Raw genomic sequence first — 19,969 nt, 5'->3', positions numbered from 1 at the left:
AGTTGGAAAGACAATATTCTCTTCCCTCTATGATTTCAGGCATGCCAGCTTGGACCAAAGCTAATTCCTCTTATAAGGCATCATCAAAGGCCCCAAGACATGCCCAAAACACTCTATTATCACTAAAGTTCTAGTCTCAATAGTTTCATGAGCAAAGATAACACAGGTGACAATTTAAAACAGCTGCTCTATAATTCCTTAAGAGGAATCGGTAGAGAAAGCAACATCCTCACTGCCTTGCATTCTATTTCAACCTTTTAAGGTCTGTTCCTTACAATGTCCCATTTCCAGTTACTAATGTCTACACTTCCAAGGATCTTTTCCCTTTATAAGTAACAAAAACCCAATTTAAATAGACTTCAAGCTAATCACAACAATAACAATAAGCTTTAAAAGAGAAAATTTAATGGTTACACAATAATTAATATAGGCACAGAGAACTTCAGGTTCTCAAGCAGAATCACACACACATTTCTTGCTCTTGGATTCACTTTTGATCAAATTCTAACACAGGCATCGCCAACAATGGAATGAGTTGACTTGTTCAGCAGTGCCAACAGGAGTTCCAGCACAAGTCCTGTGACTGACCCCGTGGCTCCCCATTACATTACCATTATGCTAGATAGACAAAAATAAGAGATATCCACTATTCCTGGTAATATGACAAATGCTAACCATCATTTTTTAAATTTCTATTCAATGCACTATGTATTCTTTATTAATAATAACACAATCTTCGTTATGTGCTTATATATTTGACAAACATAGGTTTACTGAAAAGTTTTTATCAGATTCTTACTTATTGCAGGAGACCAGTTTAAAATAACACATACAAAATAATGACTACATAAATAACATCATACATATTCCACACACATTTCTAGTCATAGGAATAAACAATATATTAATTTGACATGAGTCTAATTTACTTAAGGATCTTGGGTCTGGTTCCTACAACTGAACAGAATTTCAGAAACTGATCTTCTGCCTAATAATGTTATCCTGCATACTCAAAATGCATTAACTTATCCAAGACTCAGAAATACAAAGAATAAATATATATAAGATAGGTTCCTGCCCTCTTGGAGTTCACAGCATAGGAGGGGAACCACCTGTAAACCATAATACCAGAGAGTGACAGGTATATCTTGAGATAAGGAGATATATAGACAATTCATAAAATATGAGATGTACAGGCAAGAAATGAAAAACCTATAAAACTTATGCAAAATAATATTTAAATAGTCAAAAAGATGGACAACTGAATTTTACTAATATAATACAGCTATATCAGTATACCAATATGGGGGTTGGGTCTGCTAGAACCAATAAATTTCTTTACATTGTGTTGGAGAAAATATAGCAAAAGCAGAGAGGTCCTAGAGATACATTTAATTAATAGCATCGTATTTGCCAAAAACTAACTAGCAATATACAAAGTACTTATTTAAAATTAATGTAACATGACTAAAGACCGGCTAGAGAATATTTGCTACTTTAGTGTCATTATATGATGGAATTAATATTTCTGTGGAAAACGTAAGAACTCAAGAATCTGAAAGTTCAATAATTACATATGCATTTTAATTTAATTTTCAACACCCAATAGCAAGAATAAAATATAATTCAAGTTAATATGAAAAGCTTACATGTCAACATAAATTAAAATGCAAAAAATTATTTTAATATAAATAAATGTGGTTTTATTAATATTAAGGACTATGATTCTAAAATGCTTCATATTTTTAAAATAAATTTAGTTCAAATGCAGAACATACCTTTTGTTTGTAAAATCTTAAATACATTTTAATTGGAAATTATTTTGATTATCAAGCTTCAAATAAACTCCAAGGAATAAAAGTTACTGTCACATTCAATTATAGAAGAATAACTCAGAAATTTCTTTTTATCAAAATATATGATCAATATGCCTAAAAAGAGGAACTTAGCCCACAAAATCCCCTTAAAGTATCTTGTTATATTTTCTTTTTTTTTAAATTAAATCTTTATTGTTCAGATTATTACATTTGTTCCTCTTTTTTCCCCCCATAACTCCCCTCCTCCCAGTTCCCACCCCACCCTCTGCCCTCACTCCCCACCCACTGTCCTCATCCATAGGTGCACGATTTTTGTCCAGTCTCTTCCCGCATCCCCCACACCCCTTTCCCCCCTAAGAATAGTCAGTCCACTCCCTTTCTATGTCCCTGATTCTATTATAATCACCAGTTCATTCTGTTCATCAGATTATTTATTCACTTGATTTTTAGATTCACTTGTTGATAGATGTGTATTTGTTGTTCATAATTTGTATCTTTACCTTTTTCTTCTTCTTCCTCTTCTTAAAGGATACCTTTCAGCATTTCATATAATACTGGTTTGGTGGTGATGAACTCTAGCTTTTCCTTATCTGTGAAGCTCTTTATCTGACCTTCTATTCTGAATGATAGCTTTGCTGGATAAAGTAATCTTGGTTGTAGGTTCTTGGCATTCATCACTTTGAATATTTCTTGCCACTCCCTTCTGGCCTGCAAAGTTTGTGTTGAGAAATCAGCTGACAGTCGTATGGGTATTCCCTTGTAGGTAACTGAGTTTCTTTCTCTTGCTGCTTTTAAGATTCTCTCTTTGTCTTTTGCTCTTGGCATTTGAATTATGATGTGTCTTGGTGTGGTACTCTTTGGATTCCTTGTGTTTGGGGTTCTGTGCACTTCCTGGACTTGTAAGTCTATTTCTTTCACTAGGTAGGGGAAGTTTTCTATCATTATTTCTTCAATAGGTTTTCAATATCTTGCTCTCTCTCTTCTTCTGGCACCCCTATAATTCGGATGTTGGTATGCTTGAAGCTGTCCTAGAGGCTCCTTACACTATCTTCCTATTTTTGGATTCTTTTTTCATTTGTTATATTTTCAATACAATATGCAATGTGCTACTTAAATGTGAAAAAAATGATCATTTTCTACAATTAAGGATACACTGATATATCACACTGTAATTCATGAGGGAAAATGTCTACAAATTAAATGCTATAGAATTATAGATAGCTATTCAAAAAAAAATCCCTATTGTGCATTCTTTCATTAAGTAAATATTAATTCCCTATTTTATGTTTTCTAAAAATATGCTCATATTAAAATTTTTGATAAAAATAAACTTTCATGTTATAAACAAAAAACACATTATATTTACATAGCATTTACCTCAAGGAAGGAAAAACCTTATAGAAACATGTTAAGGAAGCAATGAATTAAATAGTATACCTGCTTTATAACTAAAACAGCCAATCAATTTTTTTCTATAAATGCGCTTATACTGTCTCATTAAATAATTCCTCTCTAAACCAAAGTTTGTTGATGATCAGTTTTTCTTTCATTAGTAAAGCTACAATGCAAAATCCTTGACAATATGCTCTCAAGTAATGTCATTTACAAACTAATGTACTCATCTTTCAGATGCTATCCACCCACCCCATATATGAATGTTTTAAGTCAGTGGATATACAAAATATATCCATCTACAATGGAAATTATTCATTTTTTTCTATTTACATAGAAATTTTTTGCCGAAACCGGTTTGGCTCAGTGGACAGAGTGTCGGCTTGCGGACTGAAAGGTCCCAGGTTCGATTCCAGTCAAGGGCATGTACCTGGGTTGCGGGCACATTTCCAGTAGGAGATGTGCAGGAGGCAGCTGATCTATGTTTCTCTCTCATCGATGTTTCTAACTATCTATCTCTCTCCCTTCCTCTCTGTAAAAAATCAATAAAATATATTTTAAAAAAAAATTTTAACAAACACCCACAATGTGAGTAATGAAAACACATTTCTACCTTAGGCAAATAGAAGCAAAAAATTATAGCCACAGCTGTGTTTGAAGAAATCCTATATTTTGCTGCATGCCTAAACTTTACTCTGCAAAACTTTTAATTCTTTGGCAAGACATGTGAGAAATAGCACCTAAAAACCAAGTATTAGTAGTCTCATATTATATATAAAGAATGTACAGGAAAAAATAGAAAGAAAATATTTTGACAGAGGTGACTGAGAAAAGGGTACTGTTTAAGGCAGAAACTCTTGTTTTTAATTTTCACTAGTTTTTCTCTTTTCTGTCATAAAGGGCACTGTGATAGATATTATTCTATTTCCACCTATCATTTTTATTTAATGTTTTAAATTAAGATTTCAAAAAAAAACACCACTCACTTTAGAGATAACGCTCTAATCTCTAACAAGTCACTGAGTGCCCTAAGTGGATTTTACTGGATTGTACTTATTAAACAAATAGAATTAAGTTTGATAATTATTTTTTAAATTCCTAAGATTTCCAAATATTTTCAGAATCAGTTTAAGTTTTCACATGACATTTTCATTATGAGTATATTAGAAAGATAAAGACCTAAAACTACTATTAAAGAAATATGACCCTTCATATGACCAATATGTATTCCACAATCAATACAATTAACTTAATTAGCAAGTAGCTCCTTTTGTCATTTGTTTTCCCCAAAAGTTCCATTTAAAGATTCATTGCATTCTTTAAACACATACAAAGAAATTTTAAACCTAACTTTGTTTATTCCAAAAATTAATGCAGTTTCAAGGTGCTAAGTAGATTTGGGGATATACCATTTCAGTACTAACTTATTTCTGAATAATCTGAACCTTAATAGTATAAGTAAAGTTAATCTCTACAATAATGTTTGCATATGAGACTTCATGGCAGGTTTTCATTGCACTGAAGAGAGTTAAATGTCTTGTTTTACCTCAAAAGAAATACTTCACTTCCTTTCTTAATCTACTGTGTATCTATAGAACCCCATCTGTTAAGGACTGATCTAGCAGACATTGGCACTACTGCAGATTCCAGACCCATTCAAATCAGTTTCCAGCTTGTGAGAACTCTATTGCCTCTTATCACGTTAAAATGTATTAAGTAAGCATGTAAACAGATGTTAAAATAGCCAAATAGCACATCTTTTAAAGTAAAATTGGTATTGGTTTGGTGAAAACTGGAAAAACACTTCAAATGTGTTCTTTCAAATTTACAGAAATAAAGTTATAGAAGAAATACAGTACCTGCTAAAATACTAACATATTTTGAGATCTCACCTCTTTTCTTTTAAAAGAGAAAACTAAAGAAGACAGGTACTAACTTCCTATTTGCAGCTGATTAAAATTAAAACTCTCAATAATATTTCTATTAGTGTTTTAAAAATAATCTGTTTATATCAATGTGGTAACGTTACCCAAACTTACAACTGATTTTTATGGTGACATATTTAAAGGGTAAAAAGAAGTAGAAAGAGGTGGTCTGTATTTAAACAGCAGTAAATATAACAAAGCAAGGACGGATATTATCCTATCTTTGAATTGAACACTAGCAAAAAGAAGAAAAAAAATAGCTTTAACTTCTCTGAATTTAAGAGGTGCATAAACTATAAACATTATCTAATCCATGGCATCACTGCTATAGCTGCAGCATCCTTTCAGTTTTCCAATAAACCAAATAAAAATAATGGCTTAGTTGAAAAATCAGAGTCCCTGGGTGTCATAAAATCTCCTTGCAAGCACATTTTCTATTGCTGTGACTCCACTTTAAATACAATAGTCAGCTGATTGCTCCTGATTTAAGCCTTGCCTTCCAAAACCCAACCTTAATGTCAAAGACTATTGTAAAGGAAACTGTTGGAAAGCTTTGCTGCAGCAAAAACTGCATTTACAAAACATAAAAAATTAACTACTCTTAATTATCTGAATATATGATTCCCTTCTCCTTATTTCTTCCCCTAACATTTTGAACGCTTCTTAGCCTCAGTAGATAGCGCAAAACATACAAAGTCATACATAGTTCTGCAGTAAGGATTTCTTATCATGAAAAAAGGCACACGCACGCACACACACACACACACACACACACACAACAAAAAACCTAGGGCTACATACATCTAACACCTTTCCTTGAGTCTTTATCCATATGCCACGCTGTCTAAGACAACCACAGAAACCAACCTGTATGATTTAGTGGCCTCACATTTTAACATGTTGTGGGGACGCGAGCACGCGCGTGCGCGCGCGCACACACACGCGCGCGCGCGCGCGCGATTATGGAGGTGAACAAATTCAGAACAACATTACAAAGAAAGAAAGGGGTCGGAGGACCCTTAATAGAGATGGGGGTCGGGGGACACAGCCACAACACTCCATCACATCATAGCTTCGGAATATATTTAAAAGAAGATGCAAAACTGCATCATTTTCCTCCTCATTCGAAAACATCACACCCAGCTGCTCAAGTTCGAGCTAATGCGCTCCTCGCATTTCAGAAGCACAGGGGATTTTAGACTCCAGGGACCAGGCTTTCATCCTCGCAGAGCGACACCGGGGACAATTAAGTGTAAGAGAAAGAACTCCAGAAAAAGGGAGGCCTCCTCTCCCGCAAATAAAGTCTCAAGTCGACCCAAAACCTGCAGGGCAAGGAATGATTTACTATTCATTAAGTTGGACACTGCGCTCAGGTGGCAAGAGAGGACCAGAGGAGACCGGGGAAGTGGCGTGGCTAGGGCTACGCGCTGGCAGGTCACCCGCCGGCAACACCGGCTGGATGATCGTGGCTCGCAGGGATGCGCAGCGCAGTGACCCTGGGGTGCACGAAGGCTATGGGGGCTGGGAGGCAGGCAGCACGCTTTTTCCCTTACCAGATTGAGCACGGTCTCCACGATGTCCCTGTTGCTGACCTCTCCGACCTGTATGAGTCCAATCAACACTGCGAATTTCATCCGGATGTTGCGGATCGGCACCGAAGGGTTAATCATCCCCGCGGGCAGCACCACCGCGCCGGAGGCGGACGCCCCCCTCGCTTCCCCCATCCCGCTGCCCCCGCTGCCGCTGCCGCTGCCGCCCCCGCCGCCTCCGCCTCCGGCCCCGACGGCGATGAGCCCTACGGGCTGAGGCTCGAGCCCCCCCGGGCCTGGCTTCTCGCTCGCCATATGCCCGACTCCTGAGAAGGGAAGAGCAGAGGCGCTGCCTTCGCCGGTACCGTTATACCTGCCTCGTCCCCCGCCCCCCGGCCGTCGCCTCGGAGCCCCAGCATCCACCAGCGCCGCGGCACCGGGCTCGCTCCCCGCCTGCGCCTCAGCCCTGCCGGCCGAGGCGGTGAGTTACGCTCAGGCTTATATTCCTGGCGGGGGCCGCGCAGCTAACCGCTGCCGGACAGCAGCTGTGCCGCCGCCGCCGCTGCCTCCTCTCTCTCCCCCTCCCGGCCTCCCCGGCCCGGCCGCGCCTCGCGGAGATGCTGCCGCCGCTCCGGAAAGCCCTGAGCGCGCTGCTGGCCACGGCGCTGGCCGGTGCTGAAGCCCTGGCTGTGGCCGCCGCTACGGACAAGGCTACTGCCGCTACTACTAGCGCCACTGTTGTTGTGAAGCCCCAGGGCCGCCGCTCACTCCGCCATGTTGCCGCCCCCTGCCTGCGGTAGGGCCACTGCGCCTGCGCAGCGCCTCCGAGGGGCGGAGCCGCGGTGCAGCCCCTCTTTGGCCTAGCCCTCCTCGTCTTCCCACCCACCCATCCCGACACCTCAGGTCCCTCCCCCAGCCGCCCTGAATGGAGAGGCTGGTGACCAGGTGCTTAGGGACGGCTGCCAGACCCTGGAGCCAGCTGGCAGAGGCGGGGCGGGTGGTGGCTTCCTTGTAGCTTTTCCCTTGAGGTGAATTCTCCCTACGGGGAAGGACACAGTGAGTGTGGGTTTCCCTTCGCTGCCACCTCCTTCCCTCTATCCTCTTGCTGGGAGGTTCATCATCTTCATATTCAGAGTCGCATCCAGCAGCTGCTACTGGCAGTACCACGTGCCTCGTAAGGTAGGGGAGTGCCAGACGACCTATTTCTGCCCCTCTGCGCCCTTCCTCGCAGCCCTGCCAGCCTGCCCCCCCTGGAATATCCCAAAGAAAAGGTGGCTGGCAAAGCCACTGTGGGGAATGATCCTGTGTTGTTGCGGGAAGGATACAGATGAAATGTAATGGGTCTTTTCTTTCAGCTATGAAAGAGGCTGACACCTGCACACAGGCACAACTTAAATTAGAACTTGTCAAACAGTGATTTGCTCTGGATGGAGCTTGAACAACAAACAGCTCTTGAACTTACCTCCCAGCCTAAAAAGGATGCACCATGTCACACTGTGGGGTAATATGGTGGAAGCTACAAATCCCTTATTTTAAAAATCCCTAAGGATCCTCAGGTATGATACCAGTTAATGATGATGCCTCCCGTTTTCTCAGGCATGTACCCTTCAGAGAATTTCGAAATTACCTAAAAATATAGGTAATTCTCACTGCCAATCTTGGTCTGTGATAAAAGTATAATTCTCTGCCTTCACAAGAAAAGAAGCAAAAAAATACTTTTAGTTAAAAAATTAAAATGTACAAGTAATCTTGCTCTAGTATTTAATTAAAACTAAATAGGTATGATTGTCATTTTCTTCCTCAAAATGATGTAATTTACTTTAATATTTCATGAGGTATGCCCTTTTCAATATATTAAAAGCTGCTAGAAATATTAGATATCTTGAGGAATGTTGAAATCATTTTAATTGTCAATATACAAATCTATCATAATTTTTTTTGTTATTGCATATATTATATTGGACTAGCTAGTCAAGTTAATTCCCAGTATATTGGAATATGGCAAAATTCTAAATTGGTATATATCGTATATAACAAAGTTCCTCAAAACCAGTGCTTAGGGTGTGTGTGTGTGTGTGTGTGTGTGTGTGTGTTTAAATTTGCACTGTAGAGTTTGAGTTACTGAAATAGTTAAGCAAAAATTTATGAAAGAAGTGGCAATTGGCACATCATTAAAGTTAAATACCAATTAAATTTTAAAATGCTAGAATAAAATATTTGGAAAATGGAAATGTGTGGAAAATTTACAAAACCAAAAATTTTTAACCCTTTGCGGTCGTATTAAACTTGGACATGGGTGTCGTACTGGTTGGAATTAATTTCCATTGAAAGAGCAGTGATACATAACATGCAAGATTATGAAGGATAAACAAGATTTATTAATTCTTTTTTGGAACTACGTCACTACTAGTAGAATCACTACAAACGTTATCACTTTCTACATCAGAGTCAGTATTCAAGGTGCCAAAATAAAACTCTTCATCGTTACTTTCAGATTCGCAGTACACTTCTTTCGGTAACTTTCTTTTTGCCATTTTGGAGTATTATTTTGAAATATCTTAACAAGCAAGAATACCTAATTACAGTTAAACGTACTTTGTAAAGCTTTATTTGAAATTCTGTGAAGTATCTCCGAAGCTTGTCGATTTCTTCACTCTCAAAAAGCGACTGACTTGCCACGGTGTTTTGCATGGTGAGTGTGGAACGACCGCGTTTGTTTATATTGAGTTTCGATATCTCCGATTTGTCGGGGCAATGTTTTGGTTCGTGACAAGGTCGCTTAGACACTTAAGAGCTTTCAGAGAAATTATGAACTGATACATGAATGAATAGAGTTAAGATTCGTACGGTTCCTTGCTGTGGTGGCTGAGAGCAGACATACGACCGGAACGGTAAAAAAGCTTTGGTGGCTGAGAGTAGACAAACGACCTCAAAGGATTAATAGTGTGACTTAGATATGCTATATAATTGAAAACTCTTGTAATGTGTGTATCCAACTACAGCACTTGTGTGTCCCAAATGTGTATCTTCTACTTTTACCAGTGCTATTTTCATTTGCAAATGTAAAATGACATCTATCTTAAATATGTAAATCTATACTAAAAGGTCATCACACTAACTTTTGTCACTCCACTGGGCATATTAAGGGTGGGGCAAAAGTAGATTTACAGTTTTGAGTACATGAGACAAAGATTATTCTTGTACTAGAAGCCCAATGCATGAAAATTCATGCAAGAATAGGTCTTGCTCCCCCTGGCTGCCAGCACCAGCTTCCCTCCGGCACCCGGGACCCAGGCTAGCTTCCCTCGGGCTGCTCACAGGTACCCGGGATCAGGCTGGCTTCCCTCCAGCCCCAGCTTTATCAGGAAGGACGTCCAGAATGACGTCTGGTCTAATTAGCATATTGCCCTTTTATTATTATAGATTACTAGAGGCCCAGTGCACGAATTCGTGCACCAGTGGGCTCTCTCGGCCTAGCCTGCGGGATTGGGCTGAAACCAGCTCTCCGACATCCCTCAAGGGGGCACAGGCCAGGCTTAAGGACCCCACAAGGCCAAGAAGGGGATGGGAGGTTGGCCAGCCCGGGAGAGACCACGAGAGGGCTCAAGGGCATGCCCAGCCCATCTCGCTCAGTCCTGATTGGCCAGACCCCAGCAGCAAGTTAACCTACCAGTCAGAGCATCTGTTCCCTGGTGGTCAGTGCAATTCTTAGCAAGTGGTTGAGAGGCCCTAGCATATCATTAGCATATTACGCTTTGATTGGTTGAACAGACAACTGGACACTTAGCATATTAGGCTTTTATTATGTAAAATTATTTATTAACTAGAGGCCCGGTGCACAAAATTCATGCACTGGGGAGTCCCTCAGCCCGGCCTGCGCCCTCTTGCAGTATGGGAGCCCTCACTCCTTACCACCTGCATGCTCGCTGCTCCTTAGCGCTGCCACGGGACAGGCTCCTGCCACCGCTGTTATGTTCTGCAACTGTGAGCCTGGCTTCTGACTGAGTGGCATTCCCCCTGTGGGAGCGCACTGACCACCAGGGGGCAGCTCCTGCATTGAGCGCCTACCCCCTGTTGGTCAGCGTGCATCATAGCAATTGGTCATTCTGGTCGTTCTGCCATAATGGTCACTTAGGCTTTTATTATATAGACTAGTGACATGGTGCATGAAATCCATGCACATTAAAAGGGAATTAATTAGAGGAAATATTTTAATATTGCTATTTGCCCTCTCTCTATAATAGAAGTGTCAGAGATGAAAGAAAATTAGTAAAATGTATATGAAAATCTTCCTCCTGTCAGAGTCTGGGACATGCCACGGGTACCAGAGTCAAGTCCCCGCCCACCCACGTGTGTCTCAAAATCGCGCGAGACCCAGACCCAGCCGGCCCCACCCCTCTCAAGCCCCACCAGGTTGGGGGGCGCAGCCTCAGGTCCCCAAGTCTGAGGCAGGGTGCACAGTCTGAGGTCCCCCGGCCTGGGCCGGGGCAGGGGACATGCCTTGATGTCCCCTGTCAAACCCCACCGGGCGGGGGGCATGGCCTCAGGTCCCCTGGCCCAGTGCTGGAGTGGGGCGTGTGGCCTGAGGTCCCCCATCAAGCCCAACCAGGCAAGGGGAGCAGCCTGAGGTCTCCCATCAAGCTCCACCAGGCAGGGTACACGGACTGAGGTCCCCCTTCAAGCCCTGCCGGGCAGGGGGCACAGCCTGAGGGCCCCCAGCCTGGCACCGGGGCAGGGGGCACTGCCTGAGGTCCCCCAGCCTGGCACTGGGGCGGGGGGAACAGCCTGAGGTCCTCTGTCAAGCCCAACCGGGCATGGGGCACAGCCTCAGGTCCCCTGCCCTGGCCCAGCACCACGCAGCCTCAGGTCCCTGATGATTGCTCATTAAGGCTCTTTACAGGAGCTCGGCCTCCTCTGTGGGCGCAGCCATCTTAACCATTTACGGCAAGATGGTCAATTTGTATATTCCCTCTTTATTAGATAAGATTATTGTAGCCCTAACTGGTTTGGCTCAGTGGATAGGGCATCGGCCTACGGACTCAAGGGTCCCAGGTTTGATTCCAATGAAGGTCATGTACCTGGGTTGCAGGCAATCCCCAGTGGGAGGTGTGCAGGAGGCAGCTGATCAATCTTTCTCTCTCATCGATGTTTCTAACTCTCTATCCTTCTCCCTTCCTCTCTGTAAAAAATCAATAAAATATTTAAAAAAAAACAAAACAAAACAAATAAAAAGATTATTGTATTATTTTCCATGCAAACAACTGGGGTTTAATTCAACATCAAAGATATTTCAAAGAGTTTACCAATTTAAACAAATTATCCAGTACATTGTCAGCTCCTTGCAGGTAATGTGGTACTGTGGAAAGTACATAAGCTTTGGAATCACACTCACTACTTATTACCCATGCAGTCTACTCAAATTATTGAGCTCAGTCTCCTCATTCACTAACAGCAGTGAAAATTTAATGATGAAACAATTTCAACCCAGAAGCCAGTACACATTATATGTGTCCTTCTACCCTTAGTACACAGGCACAATGTGTTGAATGACCTATAAACACATGGAAGACCAATTTGTAACCACATGCAAGTCTTTATAATTGCAGTTATATGTTTTCAATACTATCTCCAAACATTAAGATTAGAAAAAGACAGCAGGTCTGTTTCCTTTTAGCCTACAAAGCCTGTTTCCCTGCAAATGTACAATTAGCTTAGCATTTGTGTTAACAATATTTTGAAATAAAAGATAGGTGTATAATAATAGAAGCTACCTAAAATGTTCATTTTAAGTCTTTGTATTAAAATATATATATATATATATATATATATATATATATATATATATATATATATGTTGTGTGGTGAATATTAATTTTGTATACATGTTTGCTTTAATAGATGCATACCCATACTTCCACAGGTCAATTCTTCAAAGAAGCCCATGAATCTGAGTTTCAAAAGACAATATTATATAGTGGTTGAGAATACATGCTCAAATTTACTGGAACTTGGGTTTGAATCCCAGTTCTACCACCCACTTACTGGTGTGGACTCTGGGCCAAAGGATTTCTCTTCAACGTCTTAGTTTACCCAACCCAAACTAGAGATTCACAGGGTTAAGGGATGAAAGGAGCTAACACATTTAAGGTAATTAATACAGTAGCAATTGTCAATAAATAAATAATGTTTTCCTTCTTTGACTATTGGAAAAGACAATCTTGTAGTTATTTTTGTATTTTCAGCACCTACCATGCCCAGCTTGTAATTTATATTTAATAAACGTGTTCAAAAATTAATGAATGAAAACAGCAATTCTCCAGACTAAATATTCCTATTTCCTTCACGTGTTATCTAAAAAGCAGGTTTCTCACTGTCCTCTAAACTTAATCTGAACAGAGTACTCCAAATTCTAAGTAGGTTCAGACCAGTAAAAAAAGAGGGAAACTTTCATCCTTTGGAATTATAGCTCCTGTTAATGTAACCCAAATCAAATCAGTTTGGTTTGCTTTGCTTAGGGTCATGGTTTTTCAACAATATCACAGTAATGATTTATGTTTGGCATATAGTAGGTTCTCAAAAAAATTTGGTCCCTTTCCCCCGCTCATGTTAAAGTTTTTTTATCAACTGAAACACCAAAGATTTTGTTCTGTTGTTAATGTTTTATTTTGTTTCTAAACATGCTGCTCTGAAGCAGCAGCATATCTGCAATATTGGTTTTAAACACAGATTTTGAGATATAAAGTGCAGAAATGTACATATATACTTAAATCTAATTTACTTTTCAAATTTTCTATTTTAAATTTTTGGCATGCCCATTTATTCAACATGATTGGGTAACTGTCATAAATATGCACCATAGAGAAATACCACATTTAAAAAACAAAACAAAACACAGAACACTGAGTAAAAAGTATTGTGGCCTTAATGAAATCCTTAATTGAGAAGGCACCTCAGTAACTTCCAGTCCACCAAAGTCATGATCATCATCACTGTACAGTACTGAAGAAAAAATTTATTTGTACTATAATTTCCAGTATTGTGCAAGAAAATCTTGTTTAAGCCATTTTCTTTTTCTTTCTGTACAATAAGAAATAGAATAAACATTAGTACAATTTTTACAAATATTTTGTTTATTTTAATGAAGCTGGTACAGATAATGTCCATTTAAAACCCATATCCCAGTCCAAAAAGCACAAATAAAATAAAAAATATCTGTGTTTTATTGTACACAATTCTGCATGAATAACTTTATTAACTACTCATTAAATTTAGACCTTTTCTGGGATCTTCTGACAAGATTTTTCTTTACTCTTAAAATGCTTTCTCTTCAGTGAAGCCATCTTTGGACTTAGTCTTTACTCTCACCTTATCTATCATCTTGACTCCAACTTGATATTCCTCTTCTTTTGGTCCAGACCTTCATATTTTAAAAGTGGCTTTGCCTTACTGGTTTGGCTTGGTGGATAGAGCGTCAGCTTGCCGACTGAAGGGTTCCAGGTTTGATTCCGGTCAAGGGCATGTACCTTGGCTGTGGGCACGTCCCCAGTGGGGAGTGTGCAGGAGGCAGCTGAATGATGTTTCTCTCTCATCTATGTTTCTGACTCTCTATCCCTCTCCCTTCCCCTCTGTAAAAAAATCAATAAAATATATAGAAGAAGAAGGAGGAGGAGGAGGAGGAGAAGGAGGAAGGAGGGAGGAGGAAGGAGGAAGAAACCAGAGAGAGCTCCCTTTCCTCTCTGTCAGGTGAGGACACAGTGAAAAGATGGCCATATGCAAACTAGGAAACAGGTTCTCACCAGACACCAGATCTGCCAGTGCCTTGATCTTGGACTTCCCAGCTCCTAGAACTGTGAGAAAAAAATAAATGTTTTAAAAAAAGTGGCTTCAAATTGAGGAAAGATCATTTTTCCACAGTTCCATTTTCTAAAAAACTTCCATCTCCCACTGAAAGTGATAATCTAGGAGTGAAGCAATCACATGCTAGAACTTCTGGGCCAGTTAGAAATTCATTGTGCAGACTTGCATTGGTCCACCTTATTTATCACAAGCCTGAAAATTCAGTCTTGGAAAAGGTGGTCTCCCTGTGCACAAACGTACTATTTCAAAAGGAGAGGGCAATATGAAGGGGTCTGAAGTTTGATCACCAAAAATCAGCACAATGGAAACAAACAATAATGAATGATGAGCACTAAAAATCACATTACCAGGTGTTTTAAAGAGATGGGGGAGGGGCAGTTTTCAATTCCATTTTGAACACTACATTACAAAAGAACTATTTTTAAAAATAAAAAAGGACTGAGGGAAAATAAGAATAACCCTTTTAATGATCTTGTTTATTCCTGATAAACTTCAATCACATCTTCTTCCTCCATTCCCAGTTTTGTTTTGTTTTTTAGTATGATTATCAGCTATTCTCTGACCTTCAAAGAGTAACCTGAGTGAATCCATTGGAACTCTCTGTCTGTGGCAGTATGATTCTTTGAGTTTCTTGAGATGTATTTTCACTTTGAAGTGAACCTCACTGCTATCCTGTCCTTCCTTCTTATCCCCCAAGTCCTCAGTGACGGTGGTAAAACTTCACTGTGCTTCAGAATCACCTCAAGGACCTGTTAAGACTCTAATTTTCTATTTAATTTTAAACTGTTAATAATTTCATACAAAAAAAATGACCTGATTCCTCTATGCAAATTTAAAAACATTTCTTCTGTCTTCATTCAAATATTTAATTGAACAGGATAAAAACAGCTTTGTAGTCACTAAAAACATTCTGATAGAAATCAATTCACATTTTTCAAACTGTGAGTCGAAACCCATTAGTGAGTCATGAAATAGACTTAGTGGGTTGTAACCAGCAGTTTTGTAAATGAAATAGAATAGAAAAACATAGAATGGAAGTGCACCCATTATTGTAAATAGACATACACATAAACAAACATACATCTGAACATGTATGCTTACCAGATAATGATATGAAATGTATTTCTTACTGCAAATCATAGTAAAAAAGTTTGAAAACCACTAATTTAAATTGTTTATGAGCACCTGTTTGGTATAATCCTTCAACTGTTACAATCTTATGCTAACAACTACCTTGTCTAATTGGATGTCATAAGGGACCTTAACAACTACTTCGTTGGAGTCTGGAGACACTGTCTCTGTATCTGAGCAAAATTAAAGTAAAAATAGAGATGCGAATTATGACCTTTTTCCAATAACTATATCACAAATAAGATAGTATGTTTAATCTGATAACATGATTTACTGCTTCCTTTTTCTAATGAATGATATGTTTTCTAATCTCACCTAGAGGTAATATTAAATTATATACTATGAGTTTTTGAGAATTATCTCCTCATCCCTTTGGCTTTTTAATCCTTTGGCATTTCCACTTCTCTATGTCTCCTCAAAGACCACTGAAAGTTGTTTAGTAATCTAGTTTTCAAATTCTTTCAGGATCAATAGATAGAATTTGTCCTGCTTTTGGGACTTGAAATCATTTAGACTAGCTTGGTACATATTTACAATTTCTTTACCAAACTCAAACTTCAGTTTTCTCCAATTACTATTACTTCTACCTTTTTCTCTCCTAAACATAAAACACTGACACAAAATAGCCCTGCCAATGTTGCTAAATTATTAGAGCATTGGACTGTGCACCAAAGGGTCACTGGCTTGATTCCCCATCAAGGGCACGTGCCTGGGTTTCAGGTTCAATCCCCAACCAGGTCCCCTAGGAAACTAATATACATAAGGTGTTTAATATTTTTCCTGTCCACAAAAAATGCCTGATGAAAAATCACAAAAGGACAGTGAATTAATTAGCCATGCCTACATAAAGAAACCTCCATAAAAAAAACCTAAAAGGACTGCATTCATAGAGCTTCCAGAAGTTCTTTCCATAATCAGAAATACTGATATCAGGAGATCCAAGATAGCGGCTTTGTAGATGGAAGCTACACTCACCTCCCAGACAAAACTGGAATCATAACTTAAATATAAAATAATCAACTTGAATAACCAACTGAAGACTAGCTGAACATAGTCTTATAACCAAGGATTTACAGAAGAAGCCACATGGAGACTGGTAGGAAGGGCAGAGATGCAAGACAGGCTGGCCCTGCAGCCATATGCTGTGGCTGAGGTTCTAGAGTGATAACTCAGTTGCAAAGGCTCTTCTGAGGAGTGTGGGGTCTCCACCTCATGGGGCTCCCCAGCCTAGAGGACCAAAGCCAGGAAGAGGAACCCACATAATATCTGGCTGTGAAAATCAGATCAGCAGGGATTGCCTGGCTGGTATGGCTCTGTGGTTGAGCATCAACACAAGAACCAGGAGGTCTTGGTTCAATTCCTGGTCAGGGCACATGCCTGGTTTGTGGGCTCAATCCCCAGTAGGGGACAGGCAGGAGGCAGCCGATCAATGTTTCTTTCTCATCCATGTTTCTATCTTCTCTCTCTCTCCCTTCCTCTCTCTCTAAAATCAATAAAAAAATTTTAAAAAATCAGCAGGGATTTTGTTCACCAGGGAAAGACAAGAATCGCCTAGAAATTCAGGTACCCTCTTAAAGGCCCAGCACACAAAACTAGTTCATAGCCATTCACCCTAGGCTCCACCAGAGGGAGGGCAGCTCAGAGCAGACTCAAGCTGTGGGAGGAAAGACTCAGTTGTATGGCTCTGGACAAAGAGCTGAGGGACAGCTGGCAGTGTCCCTGTGCTCAGTCCATCTGCCACATTGCCCACAGACGACATCTTTCTTGGGTTGAGCATATCCCTCCATATGGCATCAGCCTGGGGGAATGCAATAGCCTCATCCTCCCAACTCCCTGTTTCCCAGCAGGACAGACTGAGTTGTGTGGCTCTAGGACAAGGCATATCTTCTCGCACACATGCGACTGACAGGTACAGAATCCACCCTTCCCAAGGCAAAATCTTGTTCTCTTTGGGCCTGATAAACACTGCTGACCTCCCCCTGACAACTTCCTGAGACCCCACGCGAAGACAAAGGTCTGTGGGCATGTGGCAGATAGTAGCCAGCCTTGGTATACCCTGGGACTTTTTCTCAAGGTGGCCTCAGATTCAGCACTGGAACTGAGTTTGAATATGTATCAGTCAGGCAAACAATATTTACACCTACCTTGTGACTCACTGAAAACCTACCTGACGCAACCCGAGTACATCCAGAGGATCTTTCAGTGGCTGAGTCTAACAGACAGTGACAGGCAGACACAAACAGATATGGATTTTAGAGTGCCTTGGGCCTTTTGCTGACCTTCCCCTGAACTTTGTGTTGGTAGAAGTGAGACTTGGTGTGTAATTTGATGCATTCCACACACACACACAGGCTCAGCAGAGACAGCCACAAACTATAGATCCCTTTGTAGTTCCAAACAGGTTGCCCAGGACCAGGCACAGGCAGTGTCTGAAGTTGACCTTCCCAAGAGACCGCAGAACCAACACACACAGTGGCAAGCTTCAGACAATATCAGAGTAAGATATTTGCGGCATGTTTCTTTATCTCCTTATTTTGGCTGTTTTGTGTATTAGGTATATCTGCTATGTCTCCCAGTCTTAATAGGTTGGCCTTATGTAGCAGGTATCCTATGGGACTCAGGGGCACAGCCTCCTTGATCCAGCCAGAAATAAAGAATATAATATTTAAAATGAAGACTATACCAACAAGAATAAATAATAGGTTAGATGAAGCAGAGGATCAAGTCAGTGATTTGGAAGACAAAGTGGCATAAAATACCCAATCAAAGCAGAAAAAATTTTTTTAAAAAAATGAGATTAGCTTAAGAGACCTCTTGGACAACATGAAATGTAACAACATTGGCATCATAGGGGTACCAGAAGAAGAAGAGCTAGAGCAAGGGATTGAGAACCTATTTGAAGAAATAATGCCTGAAAACTTTCCCAACCCTAGTGAGGAAAAAGGACACAGAAGTCCAGGAAGTGCAGAGTCCCAAACAAGATAAATCCAAAGAGGTCCTCACCAAGACACATCTTAACTAAAATGGCAAAGGTTAAAGACAAAGAGAGAATCTTAAAAGCAGCAAGAGATAAGTATTTACTTACCTACAAGGAAATTCCCATAAGACCATCACCTGATTTCTCAACAGAAACATTTCAGGCCAGTAGGGATTGGCATGAAATATTTAAAGTGCTGAAAAGCAAGGACCTTCAACCAAGACTACTTTACCCAGCAAAGCTATTGTTTAAAATTGAAGGAGAAATAAAGTGCTTCCCAGACAAGAAAATGTTAAAGGAGAACATTACCACCAAACCAGTTATACAAGACATGTTAAAAGTCTTCTTTAAGAAGGAAAAAAAGGAAGGAAAAAAAAAGGAACATAGTTACAAAGAGTAAAATGGCCTACATACCTATCAATAATCACTTTAAATACAAATGGCTTAAATGCTCCAATCAAAAGACAGGTGAGTTGAATGGATAAGAAAACAAGACCCAAATACATGCTATCTACAATAGACCTGCCTCAAAATGAAAGACACACATAAACTAAAAGTAAAGGGATGCCAAAGATATTTCATGCAAACAGAATTGGAAAAAAAAAAAAAAGCTCAAGTAGCAACACTTATATCAGTCAAAATAGGCTATAAAACAAAGGCTATAATACAGACAAAGAATGGCATTATATCATGATAAAGGTATCAATCTAACAAGAGGATATAACTCTTTTAAATTTCTATGCACCCAACATGGGAGCACCTAAATACATAAAGTAAATCTTGATGGATATAAAGGGAGAGATTGACAATAATACAGTCATAATTGGGGATTTTAATGTTCCATTGACATCAATGGATAAATCTTCCAGAGAGAGAATTAACAAAGAAACAATGCCCTTAAAAGATATACTAAACCAGATGGATTTAATTGATATGTTCAAAACAACCTATAAATTCAAAATAAAGGGGGAAAAAACAAAGTTAGAGGTATCATGCTACCTTATATCAAGCTATACTACAAGGCTATAGTCATCAAAATAGCATGGTACTGACCTAAAAACAGACATATGGAACAAAATAGAGTTCAGAAATAAATGCACACCTATATGGTCAATTAATATTTAACAAAGGTGGCAAGAACATAAAGTGGAGGTAAAGACAGTCTCTTCAATAAATGGTGTTGGGAAAATTGGACATATCTAATGAAAAAGAAGAAAGAGAAGAAGGAGAAGGAGAAGGAAACAAGATCACCTTTTTCACCTTTTTAAACCATATACAAGAATACACTCAAAATGGATTAAAGACTTAAATGTAACTTGAAACTATAAAACTCTTAGAAGA

At 39.8% G+C, this 19,969-nt stretch overlaps 1 protein-coding gene across 6 annotated transcripts in view; it reads right to left on the bottom strand.

The window, feature by feature from the left end:
* NBEA (neurobeachin) overlaps positions 1 to 7,458 on the bottom strand; it is a 1,002,985-nt gene extending 995,527 nt beyond the window's left edge. For 4 of the 6 annotated variants that reach the window (XM_036298874.1, XM_036298876.1, XM_036298877.1 and 1 more), the window contains exon 1: positions 6,688 to 7,458. In XM_036298874.1, coding sequence (XP_036154767.1) covers positions 6,688 to 6,978 — 291 coding nt within the window. In that variant the 5' untranslated portion in view covers positions 6,979 to 7,458. The remainder of the gene's footprint in view (positions 1 to 6,687) is intronic. The other 2 variants (XM_036298879.1, XM_036298878.1) reach the window with 1 other exon arrangement.
* Between the last annotated feature and the right edge of the window lie 12,511 nt (positions 7,459 to 19,969).

This window comes from Myotis myotis, unplaced genomic scaffold (genome assembly GCF_014108235.1).
Source record: "Myotis myotis isolate mMyoMyo1 unplaced genomic scaffold, mMyoMyo1.p scaffold_m19_p_3, whole genome shotgun sequence".
Taxonomy (NCBI): Eukaryota; Metazoa; Chordata; class Mammalia; order Chiroptera; family Vespertilionidae; genus Myotis; species Myotis myotis.
This window is presented reverse-complemented; position numbering and strand designations above follow the sequence as displayed.